The sequence below is a fragment of the Etheostoma spectabile genome, chromosome 1 (genome assembly GCF_008692095.1).
Source record: "Etheostoma spectabile isolate EspeVRDwgs_2016 chromosome 1, UIUC_Espe_1.0, whole genome shotgun sequence".
Taxonomy (NCBI): domain Eukaryota; kingdom Metazoa; phylum Chordata; class Actinopteri; order Perciformes; family Percidae; genus Etheostoma; species Etheostoma spectabile.
In genome coordinates, this window is record NC_045733.1 from 24,095,734 (window position 1) to 24,115,048 (window position 19,315).

Below are 19,315 nucleotides of genomic sequence, written 5' to 3' on the forward strand. Positions count from 1 at the left end.
CAAAACTGGAGCAGTAAATGTGTGTACACATCCTCATTGGGGTCAGGCTTTGTTAATTCACATAACCAGCGACCAGGATGGCCAGCTGTTACATAAGTTTCTGGCCTGATTCTTCTCTCAGGGGAAGGGGTACAGTCAGTCCACTAAAGCTGGAAATGCACAGCTTGCCCACACACTGACCATCAAGTCTACTCTACATGTGTCTCTGTGTATGTGGTGCTTTCATGTGTCTCTGTCTGTAGTGCTTCACATACCTCGCTCCGACTTCATGTTGTCCAGTGTCATCAGGTTGCCTTCAGGGTCTCTTGCAGGTCTCTTGCTCAGTCGTTTCTTTTTCTATCACACACAGCCTTGGCAGCAACACACCGGTGTCTGGAACCCCAAATGCTCTGTGACTGAGACCTGCTGTATTAGCTAAGCAATAATATCAGCTTTGATGCCTGTGTGTTGGTGCCAGCTGTCCTCTACCCAACAACAAAGCATTGCTTTGTTAGCATGCTACTGTAGGCTTCCATCGAGTCGCACTGTATTGTCCAACTGACTAACACAAAGACAGCTGATAGCCCGTTACAGTTAGCGTTAGGTAATAGAGTTGTCAGTCTGCTTACTGGCGAGTAACCAATCTGACTACTAGCATTTAACTAGCAAGCTGGCTACTCATACAACTCGTCTCAAATTCCGCCACCTGAACCATAGTTACGTCGCGATGCATTTCTGTGTCTTCTTTCCTGTAACATTGGCTCCTCACAACGACACTCTGCTAAAACCGAAGGGGTTGCTAACTCAGCAGTGTTAGCTAGCTAGATAGCAAACACAACTACCGTTAAGTAACTTAATCGTCACGGTTTAGTTAAGCGTCCACTGGTGACGACGACCTCCCAAACATCCCAACCCCCAATGTAGCGCAGGTAGCCACAGCTCAGCTGCAAAGACCAATATCGATGACAGACGGTCTCGGTAGTATTATTATTTTTGCTACGACGATAATATTCAGCGCATCATTTGTCTCACGAAATATAAACCAGTGATATCAGACGGATATGGTCCACATTCTATCCATCCACCGCCTTTGAACCGTCGCCATCTATTTAACGTTAGAAACGCAACTGTGCGGACTTCCTTTGCGAACTTTTCAAACCAACAACAAATAGTTAGACTCTACTCCAACGCTTCGTAACAGAGGGAAACGTTTTCCACAAGCGTTTACTCAGTAGTAGATGCTAATTTAAGGGCCAGTTGACTACTAAAACTAAAAGGTCGATAATGATATTATTCAGACGAAATGCAGATGAAAGGAACAGTGAGTCCTCCTCAGTCGTGATGCTTACAGTCTGCCTCCCCTCCTCACTTCCCTCCCCACCGCTTGTCAAAACAGATCAGTGCAGCTCCAGTCACGTGTCCCAACAACAGCCCCAGTCGTCACTTCCCTCCCTACCAACCTCGCACGAACTCGCAGCCATAGCAACCGCAAAGTTAAACTTTGTTAGGAAGACGCGCTGATGAAAACAAGCTTAAAAAATAAAACGCCGGACCTTAATATGCTCATTTACAGTTCTGTAACATAACTGACAATGAACGTCTGAATAGCGAAACGGGACAAACAAGAGATGGGTTGCTCTCTGTAAGCTGATTGGTCAGTGGAAATCGGTGCGCGTTCACGTGCGTACATGAGGGTTGTTTTTTGCCCTAGTCGTGAACATTTTGTTCTGGCTTGCTTGTATGAAGCCAAAGATCGTGTGTGTTAAGGTAATGCAGTTATATGTTGTAGTTCAAAGTCTTTACTTGCTGAGAAAAAGCCGAGACAAGTTCCTGGCAAATGTATTAGATATTAACTTTGGAATGTTTTGCTTGTGTATTGTATAGCCATTCCAAAGAAATAGACTGTCCTATATTTGTCCCTTGTTATGATGTTAAACATGAGAGAGCAATTGGGTTTTTAATAATAGTAAGGTAATATTAAACAGAAAAAGCTGTGGGTTGTAACTTACAAAATCAAAAATCCCAACCATAGCAGGCCAATATTAAGCCAAAATCAGAAATGTTAAACATGAGTCCAGTGATTTTATGGCTAAGCAATGCGCCAGATATATGGTACATTAAATATCAAAATCAGAACAAAAAGCTAAACATTGGCCAATCATTGTAATGATGAATGCCCTTTGACCAAAAATAGGCCTAGCCTACATTTTTCAAAAACCAAAGTAAAGTTAAGTTGAAAGTAAACTTTAACATGTGAAGTGAAGTTAAAGTGAAAAAGAAGCAGATCTAGGTCGTTTGGTTCTGCTTACTACAATGAGAAATGCAGGATGTGGTCCTTTGTCATTTTGGTACAGGCAAAAAGAAGGACAGAGGAAGAGCTCTTTGTTTTTTAATCTTTTCTCTGCTTAAACCTCTTGGAACAAAGGCAAAGGCCAAAATGAGGACACTAGAATCTGCTCCACAAATCTGTTTGACAGCTGCAGTTGCACTTTGTGTGTTATTGGTGTTTGCTACACACAGATACACTCTACAGAGTGGAATTGAGTTTGGGGAAAGAATATTATTATAATATTTTGGATAGTCTAGAGAAAAGTAAAAAAGACTATCACGGTACCAGAGACAAGTGACCCATAGAATAGGGTCATACCAATTGCAATAGCAACGCAAACATACCAGTTTATTGTGGGTATTTCTGGCAAGGGAGCAATGTTTGCAAAGTTAGTCTACAGTCACAGATTTACACCAAAATTATGTTTAAGTGAAAACCCCTGTTGTTTAACATTGTGGTTCCTACACGGTGTGATGAGACACATGAAGCCTTATCAGCCAGTCTGAGATCCTGCACACGACAAGACCAACTCATGTAAGAAACCATGTGGTGTCCTATTAAGGATTGAGCTTGGAAACAGCTGAGGGTGGCTGTCGGGTCAGGGGTTAAAGGCACTGTGTTAGAGCCATTGTTCAGTTGTTGTCAAAGGGCTTAAACATTTCTAGGTGTGTTCCTGAATGGTTAACAACAGTATTGACATCAGACCAACATGACATGGTAGGTTAAAGGGCAATTCTATGATAAAATGTGTGTCCAAATCAGTTTTAAAGGTCCAACAATTTCTCCCATCTAGCGTTGAGATCATGCATCACAATCAACTCTCTCGCGCCATGTAGTTCAAAATACGAATTACAACTACGATAGACTTCCTGCTTCAAAAAGACGTTCTTTTGCTCTTTTCAATATTCCTTTTCTTTTTCTGGGTGAAGAAGAAGACCCCTGTACCAGAAATCTGGATTTTGAATACGTGTGGTCCTACATGTTTCCTTCTTCAAACTTGCCGGGGCCGGGAAGCGATGATACCCATTAGCCGATTAGCAGCACCTGTGAGTTTATCATGTGACAGGGAAATGCGAAAGGCGGAGCAGTGTGTCCCGTATGTCCTTTACCGGCTAACGTATTTCAAGATGGCACATAAATATGGAGCATCTACCCCAATTCTAGCAAATAGAAATGTAAAATTTCAAGCCACTAGAAAACTTGGAATTGATGGTGGTGATAAATATTCAGGAAATGAACGGGCAACATCAATTTTGATAATAAACAATTAAACACGTTACACACTGGACCTTTGAGTTACTAAATTGAGTTCTCTCTTTAAGATAAAACAGAAATATTGTGAATGTAGACCTCTCTGGTGGAAATGCCTTGCAAACCTCAAGGTAGGAAGAATCAGCCATCACTGACTTTCATTCTAATTTTAAAAATGACATACACTTTTTACAGTAACTTACTGTAATTCTAATTTACAGTATTTGACTATATATTCCTTCTACAGTAACACTTACAATTTAAATTAGACAAAGCTTATTGGTGCCAAATTAAATGCAGTACCATATTTCAGTTTTTAAAAATACAGTAAATCTTGGTATACATTGTTGGACATCAGCCAAAATTCCCATGATGCATTGGAAACTTAAGTAAAATCCTGTAAACGGTTTTACAGTATTTAACTGTGTACTATGCAGTAATTAACTGATATATCATTACTTGGTGTGTAGAAGATTTGTGAAGGTCAGCCACTTTGAGTTTGCACTGGTGCCCAAAACTGTAATTGCGTTCTGTTTAATTGGTAATCTGCTACATGCCAATCACAGCCCAACCTGTCAAAAAAGTGTTTTATTTTTTGAAATGTGTGAAGGGAAAGCTGACATTTAAAGTTGTGGTTTGCAATGGGCTGCAAAGGCCTGCACCAGAGTCAGGACTAAAGTAATGACAACACCCTTGCTGATTTTTAAGAGATATGGAGACATTTTCCTATTCACAGATGGAAGAGCTGTGCCATATAAAACACAATTGGATTCAATACCTGCATGCATAGTGCACAGTGTTCAGTGTTCATTGAAACATAATTTCAAGTATTAATGCTCTGATTTCAAATGTGGGGAGACTGGTGTATGTAGATATTGATTTAAAAAAGGTTTCTAAAATAGTTAGATTAGTGGGTTTAAATTATATTTTAGTGTATTTGCGTATTGTGTGAATGTTGGCAAATGCAAACAAAGAAGTTCTTGTGTTTGGAAAATTCCATGTCATAGCCCCATCTAGTGGCAGCATACGAGTAATTCAACAACTAAAAAGAAAAAAATACCACAGCACTTGTATTAATTATTCTATCAACACAACATACATACAGTACAAATGACAAATGAAAAGAGGGGAAGAAGAGGGCAGGGCAAGGGCAGCTCCAGTACCTCCAAGAGACTGAAAGACAAAAAAGAGTGCACGTGAGGTGAAAGAGCTCAAACATATTCAGTACACCATAACCCATTAAAAAGGCTGAAAATCGTACACACACACACACACACACACGCACGCACGCACGCACGCACGCACGCACGCACACATGTTCACAGACACACACAGAATGGTTCATTGATTTGTAGAAGGTAACAAAAGCTTCAAAATGATTTAGCTTTGCACGTAAGGTGGATGACTATAAAATGAAATACTATGTTCTTGTTCACAAATGCAGATACATGTTCTAGACTTTTTTTCAGAATCATTTGTCTTATATCTTTAGAGATTTTTCTTAAGACAATATTCTAATAGCCTAATTGTCATCAGCTGAAACATCTTATATTGTTCCTCTGATATCATTGCATCTTAAAGGAAAATAAGGTTTCCAGACATGGGTTTAGCGTGGCTTCTTTGAGAAGTTTGACAGTTTAGTTCCAACCATAGGCCCACATAAAGGCCAGATCTGCAATGTAGTGGCTCAGTTTGAAGAGAATTAATGATTTATCACTGACTCAGAGTTTTACTGAGAAATCAAGTATGTGAAATTTAGCTCAAAATCAAACATTTAGTTCATCCACATATTTTTGCTCACCCTATTTACATACAAATTGAACCGGTTTAATCAGAGTACATCACATCAACTTTGGGTTGTGGATTATTTACAGATGGAGCTGTGAAGTTTAGCAGCATAAACAAAAGAAACCCATTGAAATAATGATTTAATTAGCTTTATTGCTGTATTGCTGAATTCAATTAATAATATATTACTTATGAATAGAAGTGTGGATGTCTCAGCTTGGCTTGATTCATCTGTCATTCAGTGTGAATGAAGGTAAAAAATGTTAAGGCTAAAACGATAATACAGATGACTTTACTCATTTAGAAGTTGTTTACAGGGCCACATCACCTTATTTCTATTCCATTCGGAATTTGGCTTCTAACTTTTTACAGCAACATCAGATCTTCAAATGAAAGGGTTAAATATACATATACGCCAAATTTACCATATAGCAGTGCACTCTCAAGAGTTGGTGGTTCCATTGATGCTATCCATAAGTTGACATATGAATTGATTGCACTTTGACAACTTAAGGTAGACCACAAATTACATGACACAGCAGTATGTAAAGTAATGGCTAAAAAAAGGCTCAGAATAACTCATTGAGGACTTTACAGCTTTGTAAAAACCTACTTTTGCAGGTTGAGCCACACTTTGAGTTCATTCACCTTTGCTGTGGGACTGTGCATGGTGCATAGCAAAATGTTTCTTGCAAAATGAGCAATTTAAATATTAACCTCTCAGTCCACAAGTTAAGAATCTGCTGCATGACCTTTACAATATACTGTAGTTTTTAATTATTGGTTGGTTTAAGCAACTAAATATAATTGATATGTAGCATTTATAAGTAAAGATGTGATGGGAAAACATTGATTCGAGATTTTTACAGTTAGTCAAGTGCATATTTTTGTAAAGATGGGTGACCCTGGCACAAATGAACCTGACAGCATATATGATGTCTCCACTGATATTCTGAAACTACTTGTCATGCAGATTCCCCTCCAAGACAGAGTCATATGCTTGCTTGTCTTGTCCTCTGATTCTTCATCTAATTTGATGTTCTATTGATTCAATTTGACTGTCTGAGCTAAGAAAAAGACAAAACAAAACACAACGCCACCCAAATGTAATAAAAATAATAATAACAAGAGCCAGGATTCAGAAGCTGGAAATACCAACAGTTTATTTTCTACTTTTTGTGACTACAGAAATGTTGAAACTTTTTGAACACTGAAAAAAGCTGGATGACATCATCACTTGCTTCTCAATTTTCTTTTTTTCTTTTTTCATTTGCTTAGCAATCACAACAGATGATATTGCACGGCACTGAGAAAGCAGTAGCAAAGCCTGGGAAACAGCAATGACAAATCAAGTCATGAGACATGGAGTTATACATCTGAGAGTAACACTGTCAGTATTGCCTCTCTGGCACACACACACACACACACACACACACACACACACACACACACACACACACACACACACACACACACACACACACACACACACACACACACACACACAAACACACACACACACACACTAAAGAAGCATTGTGAGTTGAGAAGGAGGTCAAAAGAAAGAGATTAAAGTCGACAAGAGCACAAGGCTGAAGAGAGCAATGAGATTTCATTTGGAAATGCAAGTGCAAGATGAACTACTACTGTAATCTATTTCTAAATGTCTATGACAACAAATATGCTTGTTTATCAAAACCCTTCAAGCATCTTTGTATATGAATAGCTGGAGGACACCCCTCTGCGGGTGAGAAACTAGTTCCCCAGCGTAAGAGATCCAGATGATTGTCTTAGGCGCTGCAGTATTGTTTTGAGACTTGTAGCCAAGCTACCAATCATATAGGAACTCCTTATGAACAAAATAAATAACAGAAAATGTGAAAATGGGGAAACAAAGAACCACACTGCATCATTCATTCCCTCTTTAACACAAGCCTTTATAATTGTTATATTAACACCTGTACTTTGCTAAAAAAAAACCTGCTTAACATGCCGATAATGTGCTGTCTGCATGACAGAGAGGAAGCAGTACTAACAGTAAGGCCTCTGACAACCCAAGGGAGTCAAACCTACTGTTGGGATATGCACCAATCAGCCACACACATGCTTACACACCCGCAGTACATACAGATTTTAACAATGGACAAACACACAGTAAAGAAACACATGCAAATGAGCACACAAACAAAACTTGCATACCTCAACAGCACTTGACATTTGAGTTGCACACACTCGCCCTCATCCACAGGCAGATAAATAAATGAGCAGGTGATCGTCCCCATACACACTCACACACTGATTCCTTGGTAAGGTTCTTTGCAGTTTTATTAGACTTTGCTCATAGTCATTACACGAGTACGTACCAAAAGAACAGATACTAGATGGAGCGAGGCGGCAGTGCCACAGCAATAAAAACAGACCCAGCTCCGTGGCACAGCCCCTGGCAGACCGGCTGCCCAGCCTCCACTCCACCTCACTCTGTGCATGAGACAGCAAAGTGAGCGGGACTTGCAGCCCTCGTTTCAAATGCTTCCGATTGTACATTGAACAGGAGATTCCCAACATGGTAGAGTAAGCTTGTCTACATAGCCCTACGCCTTCTACATTCTATACCCGTGCGAATGGCAAATCAAAACTCAACAAGTCTACCTCACAAATGCCAGTGCTTTTCAACATTATACATATTTTTTTCCAATTTTTGGTTTGTTTTAAAAATCTTTGGATGTGCAGTAATACCCATAACCGTTTTTTTTAAAAAGTCAAAATAATCTTAAAAACACATACACGTACACACTGCTTTTTGCCAGCTGTTCAACAATAGCTCCTGTATAACTTTGTCTGCCTTGGCAAATCAACTGTCTGGGTTTCTGGCAGTGTTTAAAACACATTGAAATGCCGGCTAGGATTTAGCTGAAGAAGAATACAAACTACTCCTTTTTATATCTAAGCATGGGAAATAAGGCTGTAACATAAAACTGTCTTTTTTGTTTGTTTGTTTTTCCAAAACCTACTATATACAAATCTAGAGTTTCTACAAATGCATAAATTAAAGCAGTGGTTAACCATTACAAAAATGCAATTAAATTAAAATCACAACACGGAAGTAGAGAAATGGAAAATATGAACACAATATCACAGCAGTTGGTTTTACCCTGTAAAAGCAATAGTCTACCATCATACTATTGGCATAACCCAAAGTCTGATAAAAAATACGCTTCTCCCTCCATCCCTTAAGTTTCAAACATCAACCCTGAAACTTGTCCTCCGTGACTTGAAACAGAGCACTTCTGCCAAAAAAAAACCCAACAACTTCAAAATAGATAATCATAAAGCTTTTTGAAGTGACAATAACAGTTACCACACGAGTGGAGTTCTGCCTTACTCTCAGATAGACTTCTCAATGCAGAACTCAAAGGAATTATTACTATGAGGTATTCAGAGACATTGGTAAAGACATGCACGGCCAGAGTGCTGAACCTTCCCACACACAGCTGAGAGACAAGGAAGGTTAGGGTAAGGAGGGATGGAGGGGTAAAAGGGGGCAGGGGAGAGGAAAAACAAAGACCTTTGGTTTAATCTGTAGAAGTGGACAAGAGAAATTCCTTTGGTATGTTATCATTGCATGGTTGCGCTGGCGAAAGCACCACGGTGTGATTTAAAAAAAAAAAAAAAAAAACCTTTTCCTTGTTTCTTCAGTACTGGCCCTTCTACAGGCTGAGGTATTCACAGAGTCAAAGGTGAGAGGTCAACAGCGGTTTAACACTTTGGTTCAAGCAAGGCACTCGTCCTGGGAGTTTTAGAAAGATTGCAACACGTCTGCTTCTACTTTCAGGAACATGTCTGCCTATAGTTGAGTCAACAATTCTCCCCATGGCTATGTCAGCTTGTCTGCCTATTATCATGCAAAGACGTCTGACCTATTTGGTGGATCAATATTCTCAGCCTATAGATACACACTAAGAGGGAGGGCCGAGTAGAAAAAAAGCTGCAAAAAAAAAGACACTCCAGCGGGGTACTCCGTCACATTCACATAGGTTGTTTTGAAATTATTCATGTTATAATCATTTTTTTGTGTAGCCACAATGTCAGCTTTTACATTTTTTGGTAGAAATGAATAATTTGGTACTGCTACCAAGGACAAAGAAAGACTGATCACTTGGCTAGAGAGTCCTCTGTACCCCGCAGGCACCTACATGGCCGCTTGTGTGTATCTATGGCTAGATCAGCATATCTGCCTATAGCTACATCAGCATGACTATCTATGGAGCTGTAATCAGAGCGCAGATGAAGCAAGAGCACACATAGCAGGGGTGCATGGGTTGAGTGCAGGAGAAAGGGGAGAGGAAAGGAAGAGACAGAGAAAGGAGGCGGGGGAAGGGGAGGCATACAACATCTCTTTAACACCACTCATAGAGGCCGTGCAATGAGAAAAAATCTTTGGTTATCTTTGGTATCATCAAAGTGATAGAAATCACGTATGGAACTTGAGTGAGGTAGCATCTTTGGTTCACACTATAAAACGTCAGCAGGTCTTGACACATTTTTGTTTCTTGTCTTCTTTTAGTTTTTTTCTTTCAGAGGTGAAGAAGCAGCTCCCTCTTGCCTCTCCTTCAGCGCTTGTTCTGATGAATGTAGAGCTGCTAACCCTGGCCATGAGGAGGATGACGGCATATATTTAATGATAGGCTGCCCTGGGCCAGCTCTGTGTAGTGCTTTCCTCCTAGTGCTGAAATGCATAGCTTACCAGGAGAGCGGAGGCAGGATGGGTGGGGTGAGGGCTCTGGGTATTGGCAACAGGCAGGGTGGGGTGCTTTTGTATTCAAGCGACGAGGTGACATTGCTGTGTGAGTGCCCGAAAGGGATTTGAACGTTTATATCATCCCCTCCACCCGACATCTTTGATGAGGAGATAAAATCAAATATGTATGAAGCACACGGGGATGCTGATGCTTATTATTAGAGTGGTGACACAGTTTGTCCTAAAAAAACACCCATCAGAGGCTTTCTGTCTCTCTCACTGTGTCAAGAACATACTGCATGAGAGCCAGCTTTTGTTTTCACATTTGCATAGAAAACACACGACTGAATGGATAAGTCTTTGTTTGCCAGCTGCTGGTATTTGAACACATGAGCTTGAGCAAGATCTGGAGAAATTAACTAAACAGAATTATGGGAAAGTATGTTTCTGTAATGATTCATCTTCACAATGAGCTTTTGCATGAACATTCTCTAGACTCTGTGAAGCTATAGGAGTAACTGGAACATTTAGTTTGATTCAAAAAAGGCATCTATAAGGCAAATGTTAATAGTTAATTTTCAGGGTTGTGTCATATAATATTTCCACCTGCAAGGAACATGTGACACAAAATGGTGTATGGAACCAAAGATGTGACATTCTTTTCTTTGTGACGCCTAACTAACAGTCTGTCTCAGGAGGTAAGGGAGGAAATGAGGTACAAACAGTTTTAGGCCATTATCGGCTACAAAAAATACTCTTTGGTCAAATTACGTCATATCAGGTTCTGAAGTGGATTTTTTTCTAAACTGCATGAGAGGCTTCAGGTTGTAGAAGGCTTTGGTTTCTCTTGTTTAAATTATTCAACGCTTCAGCATGTTGGAAGAAAGCACTACCATGTGGGTTGAGGTTTGGGGGTTTTGGTTTGGTTCAGGGTTGGGGTATTTGGTTTTGGGTTAGCAGTCTACGCATGGGCATCTCCCCGTCTGTCTGGAATGCTTGATAGAAAGACAGAGAGCTGGACAGACAGACAGATAGTCAGACAGTCCACCGCCACTGTTTCAAACAAGGTCGCACAACAATCCAGTCGCTCCTGTAGGATTTTTTTGTCTTTAAAGTTGATTGGCCAATCCCACCGGAGCTCCACATTCTTTCTGTTTTTCAAGGGTGTGGGCAGCTGCAGAACAGACTGCCAATAGGCTGATTAAACCTCCATTTAGGGACCCATCATTAAAACCAACCAGTCAGATTAAAGATAAGGATGGTGAATGATAGATTGATACTGGGTGGGGAGGTGTGGGGTGTAGTAAAGCTAGAGACCAGTGACAGTAAGTGTGTGTGAAGGGGGGGAAAACTATAGTCTTTTTGCAGTATGTTACACGTAAATGTGTTGCTGAAAGAAACATTTCAAAGCAGGTCAAACAAGAAGTCTTTGGTTTGTTTTTTCATCTTTGGATACTATAAATATCAATATAGTACAGGTTTAAGGGCAAAACGTTGCTTTAAGGTCTTTTTATGTTTCTCTTTGTTTATCTTAAGTTTTAAAGCTTTTCCACCGAGGTTGAGTCAGTCCATGAGTTGGTCAAATCAGTCTTTCTTCAGGCTTTGGTGCAGGCGTTGGGGCCAGAGTTGGCTGGGTGACCGGAGCCATCGTCCACCCACTTATCTAGGCTCCGGCGACGTGCGTTCATAAAGAAGTTGCTGACCGTGGCCAGCTCGAGGCCCAGCTGCTGGGCGATGGTGATCTGTAGCTCTTTGGATGGACGCTTGTTCTCCTTGAAGATGGCGTGGAGCGTCCGCCGCTGCACATCTGTGAACACCAGCCGGGGCTTCTTAGACACACTCCCCCGCTCACTTCTGCCGTGGTCCTGTTCCTTACGCTTACATGCTGTGGAGGATTCAGGAAAGAGACAAGCAGAAGGAGAGAGTTGGTATATGAGAAAGGCCAGAATAGACTTGCTACTGCATGACAATCCTCTCTCCATCACACCTCCACCTTGGATTTACAAAAGGTCCTGAATAAATTCATTGACCAGCCCATGAATTATCTCAGTTGTTCTCCACCATACCAGCTTAACATAGAAGTTTACTTTCATTTTAACAGGGGGATACACTGATATGACTATTTAAAGTCAACACCAATATCAGATATTTTCCAATCCATTTTTAACCAACAGTTTTTAACAAACAGTCATTTTTCACTGACTTGAATTTGGATTGTTTAGGTGAAGGTCCAAAACAGGTTAAGCTTGTGATGCTTATATCAATATTCATTTTTTACTTTAAGACCACAACATATGCCTGTATTATATCGCTAATATAACAGTTGCTTCAAGTAATATCCTTGAAACAAACACTGTAATTTCACAATCCACCAAAAGTATTGTTTTTAAATTGTCATTGTGTCATAAAGAACCAAATTGGAAACACGTTTTTAATGCATTATGCATCTCTACAACCCCATCAAAATTGCAATAGCTGGTTTGAAAGATGATGAAGGGTCGTCCTCTCTGGTGTATCTTGGAAAACCAACTATAAAACGAATTAGGCAGTTGTAAGTTTCACAGTACAGTATATTGTGGTAGAAAACATGTTGTCAGAGTCATTTTTGACTCAAAAAAGATTACACAAGTTATAAGACTGTTATTCTGTGTAGGAGAACCCCTCTTATAAGATTGTATCTGGTGCATGCGAAATAGCAGAATTAAACCCTTCCGCATAATGTCCAGTTCTGGAGGAGAGCAGCCAGACAGGAAGCCTGTCAGCCGGGGAACAACGGGTGCTGTCCGCGGTGCTGAAAACAACGGCCCGCCTAATACCTAGGCTGCATCTGTTGAAAAATGAACTACAGCATCTAATATTGAAAAGAAGAACCTGGGAATCCGTTTGACAGCAAATCAAACATTCCTTCAACTGATATCGTTGCTATTAAATGTTGCTTTTTTTTCCTAATGAAGCCCTGCAGCCTGCAGTCATCCAAATTGAGGTTTATCGGTGAGCAGAGACCAGGAGGGGGCAGACGTTGGCTGCTGGAGCAAGGCCCAACATGGACTCACTGGGGAAAATGAATGAAGGGTATATTCTAACCACAAAGCAATTCCTCAGCCAGTGCTGAATACATTCACCAAATGCACCGGGTGAATAAAAACATTTTTTATAGAAAACCTCAAATCACAGTAACAGTACAAAAAAAAAACCGATTAAATAAACCAATGAAATACAGATTATCGAACATGTATAGAGACGAATTGCGCAAAACATTATTTCAATTGCATCACTGCACTATAAAAAGACCAACAATTCAATATTACACTAGGCATTTGTAATAAACTGGCGTATTACTATTGATATCTAAGCTATGTTATTGTCTTCCAAATAATGCACGTGTAAAGTAAGAGCAAACAGTAAGCCTAAGCTTCATAAAAAAGAGAGATCCAAATAAACACATCAGTCCAGTTGAAGCGGATTTTGCCGATCCCATTGTAACCTAATTTTAGAACACACACACTTTCAGGTGTGTGGTAAAGTACAGTGCAGCCACCTACCCACATGGCAATAAACTGGAGTATAATTGTGAGTTTAAGTAGCCCGGTGTCTCCAGTGCTGGTAAATATTAACAGAGAGCCGGAGCTCCTCGTGTAAGGGGTGCTATAAATCAGCAGCAGTGAAGGCCATTCAGACAGCAGGAGCCAGCACAGAGCTGCCCGGCCCCGGCACAGGAGGCCCGGGCAGAGAGACAGCTTTCCCAGGACCAGGGGGACATAACAGCGGCCTCCTTATCACACTAATCACACACACACTAATCACACACACACACACACACACACACACACACACACACACACACACACACACACACCAAACAAAAAACCATGCTCTCCGGCTAATCATTACAAACACACAGATAATGCACACACTACAGACACGGTGCGACGATAGTCCTGAATTTCATAATCTCACATATAGCCCGAGAGAAAAACAAACAGACCTCTGTGCAACAAATACTGCAAACATTCAACCCTCTAAGTAGTCTTACTTACAACACCAGATTGATCTCTAAGTTCTAAAATCATGAATTCTGTCCAGTGCCAAATCTGTCAAACCTCTTCTACTATTCTATTCTATGTTATTCTATTCTATTCAAGCAAAATCAGATGGGTAATTGAATACGTGGGAACGGGAGGGAAGACCCTAGATTAATTTCAGAAGCCTAAAATCAATAAGTAGATTTCACATCTATTTCAGATCACGATCACATATCGTTCACATAGAAACGAACGGATCAATATAATGTCGCTCAGCCAATTCTCTCGAAATTAATTTAGAGGTTTACTGTTAACGATTTTTTTTCTCCATTACCTTTTTTGTGTGTGGCATTTTTCAACAAAAAGCTACAGTTTTTTTGTTTTGGGTTATTGCTCTAGAGAGGCTTTTCCAATTTTTTTATTTATGTTTTTTCTCATAAGAAGTTGAGACATAACGAGACAGGACGTGACATGCGCAAAGAAAGAAAAGGCAAAAATAATGTACTGAAATGTAACTTAAGCAGGCCTGAAGCAGGCATTCATTTTCCCAGAACAGCCAGTATGAATTATCTTGCTTTAAAAATATTAAAACCCTAAAAAATACTTACAGATACAGATTTTCGTCAGAATTTAGGCTGATCACACTAATTATCAATGACGATCAAATACAAAAAAAAGCTTTCAAAAGTTGAATGGGCCTTTTTTTCCCATTTGCAAAAGTCAGTGATAAAATCTCATTTTCAACACACACACACAACACACACACACACACACACACACACCACACACACACACACACACACACACACACACACACACACACACACACACACACTTTCCATGTGGCGGCAGCCTCACTTTTGAAAAATCTTAAAATTTCCATTTGTAGGTCATTGATTAGGCTTATAAATGTTAAAAAAAAATCCATTATGTTTGTGTGAACGCGCACAGGCGATTTGGGCCTCCATGCGTGCCCTAATTGACTTGTACGTACCTCAGGGACAAATTAATACAGAGGTCTATCAGTTAATTAGAGGAACCTCAGTCAAGTCAAGTTAGTTTACGAACAAAACATAAACGCATATTCTCTGTTCTACTTAACTTTACTGTATTCTGAAATGAAGGCCTATAATTCTAACAAAGTAACAAGCAAAAAGCTTAACTTGACATTTAAATTTAGTTTGCACTGTAAAGAACACGTGCACACAGACTTTTCTCTTTCTCTGTTTACACCAAGAGCAACACCAAAAAGGCTGATCAGTTGCATCTACACCAAAATAAACACATTCCTAACGATTTCTGGGCGAAGGATCAGTTTACGCACAGAGTCCAGCGGTCGATATTTTGAGGTAAAATGACATGAGCACTTGTTTCACACAACCCAAAAATCAGTGTAGAGACAGAAAAGGAATGCGTATTGATATCAGGCCACTCGTTTTGGGAGCATCCGTGAAGCACTTTTAGCCTTATTGTTTAACACAGTAAAATTGTTTTACTTGACTATCCAACAGATCTCTCTTACAGACATTAGGCTCCAATTTGGTGGCCTTATCTAAAGAAACCAGGTACGTCGATTCACCAGACCCACGCATGGCCCAGTTCTGCGTGTATCGAAAACCATTTGACTTACAGCATCTTTTATAATAAAGGCTTAATTTGTTGAGACAAGTGGAGGCATGATGTTATAGCTATATGCTATTTTGATAAAGAACAGAGGAACGTTTGTCCTGAATGCTACCCTAATGGGATTTTACATTACACTTGTACACTACATTACACGGAAAATGTTTAGTTTTCTCTGTCTATAATGAAAACTCAGCTTTTGTCCCCACCCCACTTCACCCACTGCTTAATATAAGGTAGCATTCGGGTCTAATGGTCCTCTGTGCTGAAGTAACGCCCCTGTTTGAGCGTCTGTCTCTTTCAGCAACACACACACAAGATGAAAACAAAAAGTTGGCTTTACCGAGGCTTCGCTCACCTGCGAGCCTGAGCGCACTCATGCGTTGGAACTCAGGCTCCTGCAGCCATTTCCACATGCGGCGGAAGGTCTCTCTACCGGACTTGAGCTTGGACCAGGGTTTGGGGTTTCTCAGCAGATCGGACAGGGTCCCCTGGGACCTGCACAGGACCCGCTGGGCAAAGATGGCCTGAGGGATGCTGTAGCGTTTCAGCTCCGTGGTGATCCTTTGCGCCACCTCTTTGGTATTCACCTCCTCCATCTGGCCCCCAGAAACACCTCCCTCACCGCCGCCCCCTTGCTGCCCTGGCCCGGAGGCCTGCTCCCGGCTGTTCCCTAGCCCCTGGCCATGCCCCTGCGCGCCAAGGTGTGCGTGCGGGTGGTGGTGGAGGCCGTTGATTTGTACCATGCCCGCTGAGGAGCTCATGTGCTGCTCCGTGTGTCTACCGAGCATGGCCGGGTGGTGAGCCTCAAACCCGCTGGGGGTGAGCATCTTCTCACCAGGCATGGCGGCACCGGGGTGAGCGTAGGGAGGGATACCGGCCTGGGACGTGTGTATGCTGGCCAGACCGGAACCAGACAACGGGGAGAGGCTCTGGCCCATGCAGGGATCTTTGTGATGATATGCGGGATACAGACTGTTCATAGGCGCCAGACTCCGGTCCTCTCGCATTAACGTGAAGCTGCCGCTGACATTTCCGGGGATCCTCTGGTGGGGATGATGGTGAGGATGATGGGGATGGTGGTGGTGGTGGTGGTGGTGATGATGGGGAGGAAACTTGTCGGACACGGTGGAGATGGGGGGTAAGGGCTGCAGGGGGGTTAGGGTGGTGTAAGTGCTGCTTGCACTCATGCCAGGGGGGGCTTCACACATGCTGATGGCTGGATGCAGGTGTCCGTGATGTCCGTGGTGATAGTCTCCGCTGTCCAGGAGGGTTGCCATGCCCATAGCGCGGTGGCTTAGACCCCGGGGGCTCGGACGGGCATGCGGACTGTGGCCACTCAGCAGCTCCCCGTGACCGGCCACGGACTCATGGCTCACTCCGTGCATGTCGCCAATATTCTCCATCGAGAGCTGTGCGTTCATGATCCGGGCAGCGCTCCGGACAAACCATCTATCTGATTTACCGCAGTTAGCTGGCGTCCAGAAGTCCTCACGTCCAGTAAAGTTCAATTTTCTTGTGTTGCTTTTTCTTCTTCTTGCAGCAGCCTCCTTTGCTCTCTGTCCTTATAGTCACAAATATTCTCCTACCTCTGACGCTGTTTTGTAGAATAAAAACTCCTTCTCCGAATCCGTTTTTTTCCTTTTGATTTTTGTTGTTTTTTAAAGTGATTTTTTTTTTTTTTAAATTCCCTTTATAAATCAAGCCCCCCCACCGCCAACCAGCTGTCCTTGCGCTCCGGTCGGGTGCCGCGCCATCTCTATGGTTGTGTGTCTCCAACCCCTCTTCCACCGCAGCACAGATCACTGTCTACACATGCGCACTGTGAACACCCATCTCCTCCCATACTCTCTCTCTCTTTCTCACATAGGGCGCACGCTCTTACTGGGTGAGCTAGAGTCCGCCCCCTTTCAAACACTCGTAAACACACCGCCTCATTGCGCTGACGTCAGCTACCTTTTAAGGAAGGGAGATATCAAACCACCTGCTATTCTCCCCAATAACCCATATCCAGCCTTTAATGAAATGTTAGAAATGCAAATAAACGGTATCTAAAAAAAAATTCAAAGAAACGAACCATGGAAAGTGACTTTATGCAGCACCTAATGTTTTATAGACAATGGTTATTTAGAAAATGTTTAATTCATAAGGGCTGTAATGAGGCTTTATCTTCAGCCCTCCTTAAATTATTAAGTGCAAATGAAGTAAACTTCCGGGTTCATTTGGAGTTGATTTTTAACTAGTGAAGTCTGTGATTCAAAAGCTCCAAACCTCCAATGAAAACACACAAAAACTGAAAAAAACCTTCAAAAATGAAAACATCATGATTTTAATTAGCAGTCAAAGGCTACCAACACAGTTATATCCTATGTATGAGGCTACATAGCCCCATTCTTTCAGGCTACTTCAGCTGCACCACCCCACCCCACCCCCACCCCCCTGCCGAATATGTGGCGGTTTAACCAAACGTAGAAGACTGTAGTACCTTCTCTTTTGATGGAAAAATGAGCAGATGTGTCTATTGTTCAACCATTAGGCTTAACGAACCAAGCCCAGCAGTGTGTGTGTGTGTGTGTGTGTGTGTGTGTGTGTGTGTGTGTGTGTCTTGTCCTATTTGGAGATGGACATATGCACATTCAATTTAACTTTGAGAATCATTTAAGTATAACACTTGCCTATATACACAGTGACTTTACAAATAAAACACCAACATATTATTTTATCAAATAAGAAAACTTTTATTTTTGCCCACAGACAACTTCCAAATAATACAAAATCATACATACACTCAGACGCACTCTCAGCTTCTCATAAAATCCAAGGCCATGGAAGAAATGACATGCTGACACATAACATGACTGTTATCACCGAGTTGTTGTAGTGCATGCTGCACGAGTGTCAAACTCCCTAAACCTGCAGTCAGATAAAAGCCGGCCCCCTGCTTCCATGTCAGGGGCCGTTTAGCCTAATAGAGCGGTAGCGCAGGGCGTCCTCAGCCGGCCGAGGTGACAGCTTGCAGCGGTCAGTGTCCTGCTGGACCGCCCGCTGAATGAGGGACATGTCAAAGGTGACGCTTCAAGACTCCCAAAGCCAACATCTGCGGGGGGACAGATTAACCTTTCAGACTTTTCCCTGTCCTAGACCTGCTAGGGGCCCCGCATCTGTCAGGGTCCCCACAATAGACCCAGCCCTCGGTTGAACGAGTTAAGTAAAAGAAAAGAAAAAAAGAGAAGAAGTTAAACTGTCTCTGATGTGAAGTCAATGTCAACGGCGTGTGTGTGACGTGTGTCGAGACAAAAGGACACTAATTCCTCGAAGTGTGGCTGTCCAACCGTGTAGCCCTGTGGACATAATAGACTTTAGAGGCAGGCAACAGCGAAACAAAAACACTGGGGATCATGCAATTTTTATTTTAAATCAGGTAGCCTATCAGGCACTTGTATCTGCACTTTAATTTGTTTTGAATTTAATCCGATTTTTATATTCTATAAAGACTACAGCTTGACCTTATTTTATACGATGAAATAACTCTAATTATTAGGACTATTTTATTTTCAAGTGTAGGACAATTTCTTCGGTTTTTAT

At 41.7% G+C, this 19,315-nt stretch overlaps 2 protein-coding genes across 3 annotated transcripts in view; both read right to left on the reverse strand.

Moving 5' to 3' along the window:
• atosa (atos homolog A) overlaps positions 1 to 1,589 on the reverse strand; it is a 31,995-nt gene extending 30,406 nt beyond the window's left edge. The window contains 1 exon segment of the mRNA XM_032505371.1: positions 255 to 1,589. The gene's annotated coding sequence lies outside the window, so the exon portion shown is untranslated.
• A 6,065-nt stretch (positions 1,590 to 7,654) lies between these two features.
• On the reverse strand, positions 7,655 to 17,564 carry onecut1 (one cut homeobox 1). Of its 2 annotated transcripts, none has more exons than XM_032517249.1 (2): positions 16,089 to 17,564; positions 7,655 to 11,970 (listed from the first exon to the last, which is right to left on the reverse strand). In XM_032517249.1, the coding sequence occupies exons 1-2, from the start codon at positions 17,152 to 17,154 to the stop codon at positions 11,681 to 11,683; spliced, it is 1,356 nt and encodes a 451-aa protein (XP_032373140.1). In that variant the 5' UTR covers positions 17,155 to 17,564; the 3' UTR covers positions 7,655 to 11,680. The 2 variants fall into 2 exon arrangements, with proteins under 2 accessions (XP_032373140.1, XP_032373133.1); XM_032517242.1 differs by having other exon boundaries at positions 16,074 to 17,564.
• Positions 17,565 to 19,315: the final 1,751 nt, after the last annotated feature.

Bases quoted from the DNA above. Each gene is read 5' to 3' on its own strand.
- onecut1 (XM_032517242.1), bottom strand. From the start codon at position 17,154: ATGAACGCACAGCTCTCGATGGAGAATATTGGCGACATGCACGGAGTG. The intron at 11,971-16,073 runs GTAAAGCCAACT...AATCCTCCACAG, and splicing joins CGCAGGTGAGCGAAGCCTCG to CATGTAAGCGTAAGGAACAG.